Source organism: Panthera tigris, chromosome B3 (genome assembly GCF_018350195.1).
Source record: "Panthera tigris isolate Pti1 chromosome B3, P.tigris_Pti1_mat1.1, whole genome shotgun sequence".
Lineage (NCBI taxonomy): Eukaryota > Metazoa > Chordata > Mammalia > Carnivora > Felidae > Panthera > Panthera tigris.
Genome location: NC_056665.1, coordinates 115,888,057 through 115,903,606, shown reverse-complemented (window position 1 = coordinate 115,903,606; position 15,550 = coordinate 115,888,057). Strand labels below are relative to the sequence as shown.

General features: G+C 36.2%; 1 protein-coding gene across 10 annotated transcripts in view; it reads right to left on the bottom strand.

The window, feature by feature from the left end:
* The window catches only part of PCNX1 (pecanex 1), a 168,153-nt gene that overhangs the window by 18,354 nt on the left and 134,249 nt on the right, over positions 1 to 15,550 (bottom strand). For 9 of the 10 annotated variants that reach the window (XM_042990025.1, XM_042990024.1, XM_042990017.1 and 6 more), the window contains 7 exons: positions 14,970 to 15,078; positions 13,954 to 14,083; positions 11,079 to 11,137; positions 9,275 to 9,490; positions 2,704 to 2,957; positions 759 to 989; positions 24 to 124 (listed from right to left, as the gene is read on the bottom strand). In XM_042990025.1, coding sequence (XP_042845959.1) covers positions 24 to 124; positions 759 to 989; positions 2,704 to 2,957; positions 9,275 to 9,490; positions 11,079 to 11,137; positions 13,954 to 14,083; positions 14,970 to 15,078 — 1,100 coding nt within the window. The remainder of the gene's footprint in view (positions 1 to 23; positions 125 to 758; positions 990 to 2,703; positions 2,958 to 9,274; positions 9,491 to 11,078; positions 11,138 to 13,953; positions 14,084 to 14,969; positions 15,079 to 15,550) is intronic. The other variant, XM_042990021.1, reaches the window with a different exon arrangement.

Below are 15,550 nucleotides of genomic sequence, written 5' to 3'. Positions count from 1 at the left end.
GAAAACAGAAATGCCTTCCTTGCCTGGACATATGGTGGGATGCAGTCCCCAAAGCTCTCCGTCCCAGAACACAAAGTCCATAACAAAGAGTCACCAGGGATGAATCTTTGTCTACATCCAGTGGCTTTAAAAAACAAAGAACATTAGTTATCAGAAAGGTATAAAGGTATTTTAACAAATCAGAAGATATTTAACAAATCAGAATGAAGAACTCAACTAGCATACAATTTCCATGTCTTCAAATAGTTCTAATGAGAAGAAGCTTAGCAAATCAGTATAAAATGAAGTATCAATATGTATGAGGAGGCTCTTTGAAACCTTTAAGTAAAATCGAATACTTTATAATAGCAGAACAAACTTAAAAAACTGGCTGTTTTATAAAGTATAAGGACCTTAGCAAAACATCTCAAAGTATTTACTGGTATACACCATTACTGATAACGTCCTCTCCTGAAAATACAATATTCTATCTATTAATTAGTTATTTCTGGACATAAGCTGGCTATTAGTGATGGCTGTATTACCCTCCCAGTGACTATAACTATAGTAAAGAAAATCAAATTGCTATCTGGAGAATATTGCTTCCCCTCAACCTCTGAGTTGTTTTTTTTTTTTTTTTTTAACAACTGCAGATTCTCTTACTCAGATGATCAGGAAGAGAAAGATCTGGAAAAACTGACCTCATAATAACAAACAGGGATAGTCTTTCCATCTCTGAAAAAATAGGCTCAAACAGTTATAAATGAAATAACCTCTACCTTTGCTCTTCGGGAAGAGCAATACTCTATCCAGTTGAGGTAAATCACACAGAAACTCTCCCTGGATATGCCAGCTAGTCGATGGTCATAGTCTTCATCAATGTTTGGATTAAATGTTGGGTCTACATCAACATAATTTCGATCTGCACACAAACGCAGTCCCTCCTGCATTGTCTCATTAGCTAGCCACTCCTCTAGCTTAGAAGAAGTTGTAACATAATAAATGATACCCTAATGGGGAAAAGATTTAAAAAAAAAAAAAAATCCAGGTTAAATTATAATTTGGATTAACTCCAATTTCTCACTAAATAAATGCCAACAGTTTATACTGATTGTATAACTTAATATTTTATTCTAGCTCAATACTGTAAGAATACATTTTAGGAATGCTGTAAAAAATGTACCTCAGGTCTTTCTGGATGAACAGTTAATTTAATACTTTAAAAATCACAACCATAAATTCAGCAAGGCAAATTCAAAATAATTCTATTGATTTTAGAACTTTTGAGTTTAGGGTATTTTAAGAGAGGCAGAAAAACTTTACTGTGATGGATTTGAGAAATTGCTCATAGAAAGTTATTAAATCAGCTTGTGATACTAGGTCAAGTTATAGAATTATAATAATAAAGCGACAGAAATATATCTATTTAGAATCAGAATTGGAAAATCCCATATACACATGCAGACGCACAGCATGTAAAAACTATAAAATCTATCTCCCTGAGGTTGGGTTTAACCAAACATTAAATATAAGATTTAACATTCATCCCAATCAGCACAAATAAGGTGATACATAGAGGAAGTAAAACAGATGTGGAAAATCCAGACATGGGTCACCGAAATTTAGCACACATTTCCCTCTTGAAAATATTGGCTTTGTCTGCAGGCCGCCAAATCATAGCTGTGCTGTAATCTTGTAAAATCTTCAGCAAAAACAGAATACCGGTGTAGTAAAGAACTAGCCTTGCCCAAAGAGAGGTTTGGTATCTGCCCTTGGGTCCTGGGAAATAACTTCTACTCCCTTGGAATGCTTTGGCTGATTAAGACTCTTTGTTCACTTGGGGCTTAGAGCCATGACCTCTGGAGGAGCTGGAAACTAAGGCTGGCCGTGTGGGTGGTTAGCCACATTTAAGTGACTGCACTCCAATAAAAACTCTATATACCGTGGCTGAAGCAAGCTTCCTTAGTTGACAATACTCTGTGAATACTGTCACACATTTGCTGCCGGGAGAAATGGGCATTGTGTGCACAACTACACCGGGAGAAGACAACTGGAAGCTCATGCCTTGGTGTTTCTGGACCCTGCCCTATATGCCTATTTGCATGGCTGATTTTAATCTGTATCCTTCCACCGTTATAAATCCTAATCAAGAGTATAATGGCCTTGCTGAGTTCTGTGAGTCCTTCTGGCAAATTACTGAATCTGAGAGTGGCCCCTGCAGCTGGTGTCACAAGTGAGGGTGGTCTTGGGGAACTCCCAGATCTTGCAATACTTTTATTCAGTTTATTGAAAGCAGTGCAAAGCAGTGGTCAACAGCAAGGGCTCAGGAGTCAGACAAGCCTATGTTTTAAATCCGTAACTCCACTTGCTAGTTAGAGGACTTGGGACGGGTAACATCTGATTTTTGTTTACTTGTAAAACAGAGATGTGATACTCCCTTAGGAAACTGGGTAAGATACATATATTTGTATATATGCATATTCCTTAGCCTGGTGCCTAAAACACATGAACTACAAATAATAGCTATTATTATTAATAAACAAATGGAGTAAGCTCAACTAAAGAAACAGCAAGACCTTTACAGGTATACTTTACTGACTTACTGGATGCTAGAGAATTTAAATCACTACTTAGAAGCAAAGCACAGGTACAAAAAATATACATACGTCTTTCCCCAAAAAAACTTCCAACTATCAGGAGATCTAACGAGGCACATTCCCTTACCTTGACATAGTAAGTGGTGAGTACTTTCCGAAGATCAAAGACTTGAAGCATAGAAGCAGCACTATTGTCAGTGATGCTATACCCCTCCAGAATATACTTAGTGACTATCACTTCCCAAGCTAGCCAGCGCTGGCTAAATGCAGCATTAAATGAAAGCACATGAGGAATATGACCAGGTTCACAACAGCAAAATCCTTCATCTTCTTCAACGCCTTCAGTAATGGCCTCTACTTCCCGTTGTTGACAGTAAGTACCTTAAAGAGAATGAGAGAGAGAGAGAGAGAGAGAGAGAGAGAGAGAGAGAGAGAGAGAGAGAAAGAAAGACACGAGTGAATACAAAGGAGAAAAAAAAATATGAAATAGAAAAATAAGTGCTTCAAAGACACAAGAAATTTAGAAAAAGGACACCTTTTATAGTAATTGAAAGTATGTGACTGATTTGCCCTGGAATCTTCATTAACAAACTACAGGAAGCTCCAGCAAGTAGGCATATTATATATTCATTTCCTGAAGAATCACAACATGCATTAGTGCACTGAAGGTTCTGAAAATTTGCACAGTAACCTTCTTAATTTTGATTCACTGATCCCAAACTTTTCAAATTTGGGTTTACAATAGCATTTATGTCAAATGAAGGCCAATGAGTAAAGGGACATCTCATGAAGGTTTGAGTTAATTCAATAAGGGAAGGACTGAATTAGAAGTAAATCGTCACAGGACACACAATATAGCCAGACATGCAGAACTCAAAAGAATCTGAGCTCTGTTTATCAGTATCATGTCCGTACTGCAAGCAGGAATATTATGTACATCCTGCTTATTTGGATATATAAACTGTAAAGGTTCATGATAATTTAATCTTAAATACATAATTTTTCTGCTGCCAATTCCAACAATAATTTGTTAAAATTATATTATTGGCATTTGAAGCTTATCTGCTGATAAAATTTAATTAGTTATGAGATCTGATTATTTGGCACTAGCAAACAATTCTTTGAAGTTACATTCTTTTATACAAGATACCAAACAGGCATTTCCTGCATTAGTGTTACTGAAGGGAAAATACAAAATTGGAATACACAATTACATCCACAGCAATCTAGTGCCAGTAAGATATCACCTGTCACACTGATGTTAATTTTTATCTTATCTTGTTCTGTGGTCTTGCTTCCACTTAATTAGTAAATTCCTTATATAAGGATTATAAGGGGATTACACGTAATTTTATAAAGGCACATATTTAGGCTAAATAACTTATACGAGACTTTACAATAATTTTTTTCTTTAAAGAGAACATATACACCATCCAGGTTTGAAAAACACTGCTCTGAGAGAAAAAGATGCCATGAAAACCAACCCGGGTGGTGGTGGTGGTTTTTGGTGGTGGTGGTGGTGGTGGTGGTGGTGGTGTGAACGATAGGGCTGAAGAGGTAGGCTGGGACAGGGCTCAAGAGCCATGTTGTTTATCACTCTAGAGCTCTGAACGGCTCTGCTGTTTCATTTCTTACTCAAATACATTGCTGAGTACTTCCGGAATAATGTCACACCGTGGTAAAAAGAAAAACCCTGGCTTGAACCTGACATTAACAGGAATGTCTGCTGCAGCTGACCACCACACACGCTCATGACTACAGATCTATATTCACAAACTTTTTTTTTTCCCTTTTCAGAATAAGGATGTGTGTGATTTTAGGAAGTATTTTTCAGACCAATAAAGGAAATGAAATTCAATCAAAAGTCTCCTAGCATCTTCTGGAACATCGTATTTTATTGTCTTCTCCTATAACCTATTAAAAGATGAATTCTATTAATTTGCTTTCTAATACTTAATTTAAAAAATGAAAATGACTCAACTAGGAAAAGGAACCTGAAAAAAGGAACTCCTGGTTTCTGCTGATTCTGGGTTCTGAAAAATTTTGCATCTATGGCCACATGTGGGTTAAACTAGTTACTTTTTTAGTCAGTTTAGTTGTATTTTGTTATCAGTATTACACTGGCTTTGTAACAAGCCTGGAGAAATTCTCCTTTTTCCATGTGCCAGAATAGGCTAGAGAGGGCAAAGAATTATTCAGTTTCTAGAAGAAACATCCTGAGACTGGCATTTTAAAAGTGTGGCATGAAGCTGGGTCTGTTCCTTAGATTTTATGTTATTACTTCATTTTATTCATTTTGTCATCTTTCTGGAAGGTCTGACTAGACCAAAGGTTTTTAAGTAAAGGAGAGACACAATGAAAGACAGCTCTACTCTGTGCAGATCACTTTGTGAGCAGTATATAGAAAAAACACATGGCAAGAGGGAACTTGGAGATGCTGACATTTATTGAGGAGACAGAATGAGACCCTTGTTCAGAGCAGCAGAATAAAGTGAACTGAGTAACTGCATTAACGTGGGGTGTTTTTACTCTACCATGCAAATCCCAAGAACAGTTCCTACCCCAACATACCCTAGTAATACATTTGGCTTAGAAAATAAAGTCATTAAAAAGCATAGGAATTAATACTAGCAACTGAAAAAAAGAACGCTGAGACCTGGAAAGGGATTCCAGAATACGTTATAAGGAACCCATTACCAATTATTTCCTGGATTAGCTATGTCTCTCAGTCACTTCATAGTGAATATTACTGATGAAATTAAATAAAACTGGCAATTATGAAAAACAGACATGTCAAAAGTAATTTGAGTAAAAACCGAGAGGAATTCCATTATAGCATAATACATTTTTGACCTATAAAGTTTGACCCGGAAAACTGTGCTTGGCAGAAGTAACATTTACAAATAAAAAGTTAACACTGTAGAAGTTATAATAATAAAATTTTGGTAGACAAAAAAATGATTGATAAATCTTTGACATAAAATTTACATGGAAAAGAATATTAAGAATATCAGTAAAATAAAAATGGAAATGAAATAAATATAAAGGGATTTAACCAAGATGTATAGCAAACTGATCAAGAAATCTGTTTAGTTAAATGTCACTTAATATTTAGAATCCACTACGAGACACAGTAAAATCAAGGAATTAAATTGGCTTAATGGACTATACCCAGAAGATACATCAAAATGCTCAGCAGATCCAAATATCTTTTTGGCAAAATACTGACACTCTTGATTAGTATTTTGAGAGGCAGTAGGTAGTTGGGACAGGGGATAACACTGTGAAGGAAAGAAAATAACCAAAGATCACAAGATATAGGCAAGAACATAAACAGACCTCATGAGAATTCTGGAATAAAAAGAAAGGAGAAACAGCTATACACTTACTTCATCATTCTACAGAATTAACTGTTATGTATTATATGCTAACTGCTGAAGTAAGTACTGGATACACAGTAATGAATACAGCAGACAAGATTCCTGCTCTTGAGGAGCTTACAACCTACTGCAAAGGTTTGCAAAATACAGCCCAGGGCCAAATCCAAACTAAGAACGGTTTTTGTTTTTAAAGCATTGTTTAAAAAAAAAAAATCAAATAAAAATATGCAACAGAAAATGTGCATGCTTCCAAAAGCCCAAAGAGTTTGCCACCTCTGGGCTAAAGGAGAAATACACCTCAAACAAACACAAATAAAAATGAAATTATAATCATGCTGAGTGCTAAGGAGGTATAAATGGCAACATGAGATAATCATGTGGGCTAGGTGTTTAGAGAAGGCTTCTCTGAGAAAGCGGTATTTAGGTTAATGCTTAAAGATAATTAAGGAATTAGCCAGGTGGAAGACTGGTGGGAGGAGGGGGGATGGCTGGTACGTTTTGGGCAAAAGGAAAGGCAGTAAAAAGTCCTTAGTAAAGAACAGCACAGTTAAGACCCTGAAGGCAAGGCCAGTGTGACTAGAGTGAGTGAGGACGGTGGGATAAAGTGGGTTTGGAGAAACTGGCAAAGCCAGATAACAAACAGTGTGGTAGGGCATGCTAAGGATATGAACTCTATTTTAAATGCAATGGAAAGCCGCTGAAAATTTTAGGTCTGAAAGGGATATGATCAAATTTGCCTGTAAAGAAAAAATCACTGGGGCACCTAGGTGACTCGGTCAGTTGAGTGTCCGACTCCTGATACCGGCCCAGGTCATGATCTCACAGTTCATGATATCGAGCCCTGTGGCTGCCAGCGTGAAGCCTGCTTGGGATTCTCTCTCTCCCTCTCTCTCTCTTCCCTCCCCCAAATAAATAAGCATTTTTAAAAAATCACTATGGCTGAGTAAAGAATTATAGGTATCTCTTGCTATCCAAATCCAGCACAAATTCAGGTAGTAAGACATACTATGTTCCCACATAAGTTTGAGTTTTGTTTGGCAAATAGTGAGAGTCTGAATGGTAAAAAATCTGTCCAAAATTTTATTTGAATCTACTCGGTACCAGAGAGTGAAAGTTGGAAGAGTGAGAATTTGGATCAATTTCTGATTTGGAGAGTTTCTGACCACTATGGTGAAATTAGCAGATCCTAAGAAGGGCCCCCTTCTGACTCACACATACAGAAATGCTAGATAAAATATCCTCCCCACACACATTTGTTTAAAAAAACAAAAAAGTTAAAAAAGAAAGGTGAATTCTTTTTAAAAAGTTAAGGTCACGGCAGTAGTAGGTGTCGTGGTGAGGGGGTGCTGACTTTTGGATGAGTCTAGTTGGGTTAGTTCTGAACATTAGATAAGACTCTAGAGAGATGGAATTAAGGTCTTGGGCTCTGTTGGAGAGGCAGAAACAAATCATAAAACAAGAATAGGACATGGTGAAAGAGAGAGATTGGATGACAAACATCATAAATGAATAACAAACATCAACATTTAGTGCCTTAATTTGAGTGTCACACAAGTACAATCTTACTTTCAGTGAATGGAAGAATTTGAGAAAAGCACTTGCTCCATTAGCAAAGATATTACCTAACAAAGGTCCAAACCTTCTGATTCAATACCAGGGTGGAAATAAAGCTATAGGGTATAAACCTGATTTGATCCTCTATCTAGTCAAATGCTTTCTTATTTCCCATTTCAAGTCAAAAGCATGCAAGGCACTTCTTAGAGTAGATCAAAACACAGCTTGGATGTTCTCTCTAAAAACTCTCAAGTTCAAATGTTCCCTAGATTGAAAAGCTACACATTAATATGACTTTCCTCAATTCCTATAAAACAAGTTTCTATTCATGTTTACAAAATATTCAACTTATAGCAGTTGATAACATCAAGTTGGTATGTTTCTGAACACATGATTTTCTGTGTAGAAACAGCTTCATGTGTCGTTATACAAAATTGTTGAGGGCTGGTAGGGGAATAGGGAGTAACCGCTTAATGGGTGTGAGGTTTTATTTGTGGTGATGAGAATGCTTTGAACAAGACAGAGGTGATGGTTGTGTAGATGGATGAAACGGGAGACTCCAGGTCCTGAGGCCTCGACCCAACATGTCCCAAAGATGTGGCTGAAGGCTCTTGGTCTTGTCACCACAAAGAATTCGAGGACAAGCACAACACAGCACATGAGCAACACAAGAAAGTTCATTAAAGCAGAAGTACACCCATGAGATTTGAGTGGGCAAATGCAAAAGAGAGAGACAGAGAATGAGCAAGAGACCTGCACCTGCAGGGGGTTGGGTTTCTATCACTTAATGACAGGTGTTAACTTGGGGGAGGAATATTCACTACTTGAGGTGGGGTTTTCTTGAAAGCAAGGTTTCACACTTTTTTTTCATATTTGGTCAGGGGTCACTGGCCTATTTTGTCAGTCATCTTGGGCCTATCTGGTTTGTTCGGGCTTCTTGTGGCTTTGTTTTGAGATCCTGCCAGGACAGGCCTCTGACTTTCCAGACAGCCAGCCCTGGCTTCTTCTTTACTGACCTCCAGGCACCCTGCTTGAACCTAGCCAACTGCCTACTCTAATAGTTGTACAACACTGTGAATGCACTAAATGCCATTGACTTGTTCCCTTTAAAACTGTTTTGATGTTATGGGAGCTTCACTTCAAAACAAACATTTGTTGAGGACAAAGGCATGGTGTCTACCTGAAAGTACCTGGTTGGCTACTCTATGCCTCACACAATACAGTATTCTAGATGCTGCTAGCCATCTCACAAAGATATGCAACTTCTCACAAAGAAAATGACAAGACAGCAAGCAGAAAGCAACAGAAACTCAACATCACCAGGAACATAGTCAGTTATACACAAATGATGCTACCTTTACATATTTTGGCATACCACAAAAATGATTCTTCTCTGGGGCACCCAGGTGAATCAGTTGGTTAAGCATCTAACTCTCGATTTTGGCTTAGGGCATGATCTCATGGTTCATGAGTTCGAGTCCTGCATTGGGGTTCTCCACTGACAGAGTGGAGCCTGCTTAGGATTCTCTCTCTGCCTCTCCCCTACTTGTGCTTATATGCATCTCTCTTTCTCTCTCAAAATAAATAAACTTAAAAAAAAGATTCTTCTCTAAATGTGAAATTTGGAAGAGTATCTAAAAATTGTTCTTTTAACAACTCTTTTCATTCCACAATTCTGAAGACTAAGGATCTAATTTTATGCTGATTTTTGATCTGAGATGTAAACACATAAAACCCAATAGAAATAAGAGGTGAATGTCTTACCTCTGAATTCAAGTCCCCGCAGCTGGAAAGTGACTAGCCCGTTGCCTATCTCTATAAGGTGTACTAATGCATTGAGGTAGTCAGAGGCAAGAATGAAACAGTCCCCCGTACTGTAGTTTCCCCACCGTCCTAGGAGCAAATCACCACAGAGACTGTGTTGTAGGGATCTGGTTAAATGTTCATAAAAGATGGAATTCAGATTGTTGTCATCTGATCCTGTAAGAAGGGATTAAAAATGTTACACTTTACCCTACATCTCTGTCACGTCAACAAGATTGTTAAAAATATTAAACCTAATTTCTAGTTAGGGAAATTTTTTTTGACAAGAAAAGTAATATTAATACCCTAACAATTTCTATTTAAAAATGAAACAGGGTAATGAGAAGAAGTTCAGAATTTAGAGTTACAGGGGTGCCTGGGTGGCTCAGTCAGCTGAGCCCTAAATTCTTGACATCACTTCAGGTGGGACTGAGCCCTGCATCGGGGCTCCTCACTGAGCATGGAGCCTGCTTGGGACTCTCTCTCTGCCCCTCCCCTGCTTGTGCTCTGTCTCTTTCAAAATAAATAAATAAACTTTAAAAATAATATAAAACCTTTAAAACATTTTTTTAAAGTTAAAAAAAAAAGCATGCATATTAATTCAGGATTTGGCCTTTTTTAACATACACAATGGCATCATTTGCATCATGAGAATTCCAAGCCCCTTACACAAGGACATATTCCAAGCACATAGAGCTGAGATGGCTGTTTTATCTACCAGTATGTGGTGACAACAGTTGTTATTATCAAGTAACTAGTCCTACGTAATCCAATTTTAGAGTTACAAAAACCATTTGATTATTAATTAGGTTTCTCAAGTAGACAGAGTATTTGAAGGAATCTGAGAGTCAAATGGATACAAATACTTCAGTCTACCTTTGAGTTAGATTTCTTTTATTAAATTAATACATTGGAATTCTGGTTAATTTCTTACAGTTGGATTAGTGAGATTCACCCTCTATGTGTCCAATTACTAACAGATGGGCTGACAAAAGGATGTTTCCCCAATGACAAAACTAAGGAGCCAGACTTTAGATAATGGTACCACCACCCAAATACCACGTACTGAAGCTCTGTCTTGAATGGTTCCCTCACATGACATCTTTATACACAATAAACTAAATGAAATTAAATGAATATTTACCTAAATATTCAGGGAAGCAGGGGAAGCAAATATATTAATAAATATACCTATTGGTCAGATTGCATATTCTTTGATACACTTGACCAGTTTTACTTTAACTGTTCTACTTTTTAACCTCTGGAAGACAATATCTTTCAATGGCATTTTTAATTCCTCTGAGCATTCTTAAAGTGCACTTTATAAAAGATGGGTATATACATTGTAGATACTCGAATTCACATATACTTTGCTAAAGCAGAACAAAAAGCAAAGGATAGACAGTAAAACCTTGGACCATGAGTAACTTATTCTGCAAGTAGTCCACAAGACGAGCAAACATTTCTAATAAATTTTAACTTGATAAACGAGAGAGGTCTTACGATATAAGCAGTACATGACGCCAAATGTCACATGATCACAACTGAGCCAATGGTTCTTGAAATTCACTCTGATATACAAGTGCTTTGGATCACAAGCATGTTTCTGGAATGAATTATGCTCACACACCAAGGTTTTACTGTATACTCTTTGGGAAATGACAATTTGGAACTGACAGAGGATTCCCAGTCAGTTAGGAAGCGAAATATACATAAATAACACATTTCTTAGACTTGCTTCTTTACTCACAAATGGAACTTTTACCTGGATTTCTATCAAGCTGGGAAGCCAATCTGGTATTCGAATGATCCACTCGTTTTGTGCTGAAGAGGGCAAAACAACATTTTTACTAAGCCTTAATTAAAAAGGAGAAAACCATATAATTGAAGTTAAGTATTATCACTTTATGTATATCTCTGAGAAAAATCTATGATTGGCATATTGCTAAAACTCCTCAGTAGTGTAGTTTAGGGGTAAGGTTTTTTACTCTCCCACCTTCATTATACATAAACACAGCAGTTATCTCCTAACATGTTAAATTGAACAGTGGGTAGAAAGACATTAATGAGTTTAATGCAAAAAAAAAAAAATTGATTAAAAATGTGTACCATATATAGTTCTTAGAGATATACAGTGCATGAAACATTTTTGCAAGGGGAAGGTACATCTATTAATGTCCAATGGTACAGTGTTCTTTAGAACAGTCGTTCCTAAAATGTGGTCCACAGAACTGGAAGCAGGGGCCTCAAGACCCTTTCAGGCAGTTTTCCAGATGAAAATGATTTTCATAACAATCTTGAGCTGTTACTGACTTTTTTCACCAGTCGACAAGTGCATTGATGGTGCAAAAGTAACGGTGGGTATGACTACCAGCACTTCAACTTGAATCAAAGCATTAGTATCAAACTGTATTTTTTACTGCCACACATGCACAAGAAAAACCAATAAACCAAAAATTCACATTTCAATTGAAAATGTCTTTAATGAAGCAATAAAAAAATTAGTTTTATTAAATCACACCTCCTCAGTATAGGTCTTTTTCATATTGTGTGATGGTTGTCTCAAGGGATTGCATTTATGCCACTGTTTGAATTGCAAGCTGCACTTGGTACTTTTTTTTTTTCATGGAACATCACTTTTATTGTGATTATTCAGACTTGCATACTTGAGAGACATTTCTCAAAAATGAAGAAAGTGAGTCTGTCCTGTTGCCAATAACAAAATTCAAGTTTTTCAGCAAAAATCAGAATTTGGGAAAATGTATATTTACTATAATGAGTTTGATAGCTTACCAACAAACACATTCCTTACACCTCCTTTCACCTTCTTATTAATGATCTTCTCCCCTTTGTATCCTAAGACCCTTACCTCTCTCCTTAGCTCATGTAAGTATCACGCTACATGTCTCTGGAATTTCCACATCTGTGTGGATTCCACATATGCACACTATTAAATTTGATTTTCTCCTGTTCATCTGTCTCATGTCAATTTGATTCTTAGTTGAGCTAGAAGGATCTTGAAGGGTAGAGGAAATTCTTCTTCCCCAACAACAGATATGGTTTTAAGATTCCATATTGCAACTAATCTTTAGGAAACTACCATGTGTCGACTTCTAGTGAAAGATCAAAGAGAAATATCCACAATTGTTTAAAAAGGCTATTAAAATACTTCTTTCTTTTCCAGCTATGTGTCTGTGCGAGGCCAGATTTTCTCCATATAATTCAACCAAAACAACATATTGCAACAACAGATTGGTTGCAGAAGCAGTTATGAGAATCCAGCTGTCTTTTACTGAGCCAGACATTAAAGAGATTTATAAAACTACAAAAACAGTGACACTCTTCTCACTGATTTTTTTGCTGGTATAGAAATTACAGTAATTTTCATTAAAAACTGTTATTTATATTAACACATAATGGGTTTATTGTTGCTATTGTTAAACTAATTAATAAACATTTGAATTTTTCTGAGTTTTGATTTCTAACACAGTAAGTATCTGTAGATAAATCCTGTGTCAACAAAAACTTCTGACATTTCAATAACCGTGAAGAGAGTAAAGGGGTTCTGAGACCAAAACTGCTGCCACAGACAGTATTTTGGACCAAAATTAAATTGCCTGAGAACATTAGTAACACAAAAATTCATCAAAAAGAGAAACACCAAGTGTGGTTTTAGATAAAAGACCAGAGCAAAAGCTTCCAATCCACAAGCTATTCCACTGTTTAAAAGGTGAGACCACTATTTTCACCTATTAGGTGCACTGATGTGTGAAAGTGTAGAGAGAAAAGAGGCAGTCATGGAGATGGCCCATAGAATTACAAATTAGTATAAGCTCTTTTTGAATCAATGTCAATACATGTTAAACGCCTTTAAAATGTTTGGGTTCCGTGACTCAGTAATTCCCCTTTTGGATAATCTTTCCAAAAGGAAAGAAGGAAGGAAGGAAGGAAGGAAGGAAGGAAGGAAGGAAGGAAGGAAGGAAGGAAGGAAGGAAAGAAGGAAAGAAGGAAGGAAGGAAGGAAGGAAGGAAGGAAAGAAAGAAAGAAAGAAAGAAGAAAGAAAGAAGAAAGAAGAAAGAAAGAAAGAAAGTAAGTTTAGAGAGATTACACATAAGGATAGTTAGCAGGCATCAGATGAAACAGCTAGCCAAAGAAACTAAATCTAAATGGAGAAAATACTTTATGCACAGAGATGGTCATTAAAAAGTTCTGCTCATGAGAAACCAGATGTAATCTATAGAAAATTTAGCTCTACAAATAGATATTTCTCAGGAAACTATGAGATAACTAGTTATGACTGCTATAATGACATAACATTGTAGAGCATAAAGTGTCAGAGCTGTATTAATGTGGAACTCTAAGAAATAGCATTAAAAGAAAAAAGACAGAAAAAGGAATATGTTCACCAAGAACTAGGTTTTTAAAAAAATCTCAAGAAAAATGGCAGAGAAAATATAGAACAGTTACTCTGACTCTTCTAATTTTATGTGATTTTGAAACTTCAAGAGTATTTATAAAGTTTTAGCAACATATTTCAACACAAAAATTATTAACCAGGAAACATTTATGATAATGCTGTTGATAGTTTTTCCTAGTAAAAAATAGATAAAATTGGCTTTCAAATGCTTTATTGTACTCACTTATAGTCTCTCTCCCAGAATTTGACAGGTCGAACATACGAAGTGATGAATATTGCACTTCCTAGAAAGGGATTTAGTGGAGTAGAAAAAAAGGCTGATACAGCAGCCTGAACAAACAACATGGCTGAATCTATAAAAAGCTGGTTAAGGACTTTAACATTCATTTGAGTGAGCACTCACACACACACAAATACATCTTACAAACACATTGCCATTACCGCAATGAAAACAATGTCAAGTTTGTCACAGGAATACAGAAGAGGGTGTCACTGGACAATATAAGGGGGTACAAGTAGGAAGACAAGCCAGGATAGTACAGCCTGGCATGATGCTTTGAAGGGAATCAAATAAACATCTGCTAATACGTATTTGGGAAAAGTCCATATATTACCCTGGGATAAAGATGCTGGCTTTAATTTTCCACAAGATAAAACTAAAATTTACACAAACAAAAAATCTGTATTTCTATCCACGTAGTCACTAACCTTTACTTTTATTTAGAAAGTACTTTTAAGAAATGATGAGATTAGAAAATTTTAGACATAGTTAAATTACAATCATGATTATGAAAAATGTTTGTAATCTTCATTTAGAAATATATCTAGGGGTGCCTGGGTGGCTCAGTCAGTTAAGCGTCTGCTGTTAGTTTTGGTTCAGGTAATGATCTCACGGTTTGTGGGTTCAAGTCCCGCATGAGGCTTTGTACTGACAATGCGGAGCCTGCTTGGGATATATTTTATCTTTCTAACTCTCTCTCTCTCTCAAATAAGTATTTAAAAAATATTTCTAAACATCTTGTATTTATTAAAAGTACTCATATCTGTAAACATAAAATTTTAAATCAGCATTAATTATAAAACTTTAATACTGTCCTCATGTTCAGATGATCTGTGGGTGCACCCAAAGCACTGAGAATATTTGATAATTTATCACCTAGTAATTTAAATGTCTATAAACCAACATTCACAATAAGGATATGACCGCCCTTTCTTATACAACTTTTATTGGAAGGATACGGGGTACTGCAAAGGGCTGAGCAAAAGCATGGAAAGCAGAACCCCATGTAATTTGCCATGGGGCAATGTAAGTGTACACAAACTGCAATTTATAAAGGAGTTCCCAAAGCTGTAGGAGGAAAAGAAAAACAATCAGTAAAAAACTTATCAGATATTTGAATTAGAAAATGAAAGACCTTTAAAATGTATTTTTTTCCTATAAGAAAATGGCACTGAAAATATCTGCCATTTGCATAAAAGGAAAAGATAAATCAACTGCCAAAACACTGAATATATACTTAAGTAAAGACAGCTGGCTGATTTATGGATTTGTGTTTCATCTGTTAAAAAAAATTCTATGCCCTCTATTGGCTATATTACTACTACTACAAGCAGAATTAAAAAAAAGGTAGGACATTTAGATGTTTGCAAAGCTTAAGTAATTCATACATATTTTTATCCCTAAGACACATTCTCCTCAAATTGTAGTGCTTTGGAAACAGAGTATGTTTTAAATGCAATGTCAGAAGAAATTTGAAACCAGCCAGGCAGGAAATAAAGTTGTAATACAGTTGTCACTGCCTATTCGCCTAAGGATTTAG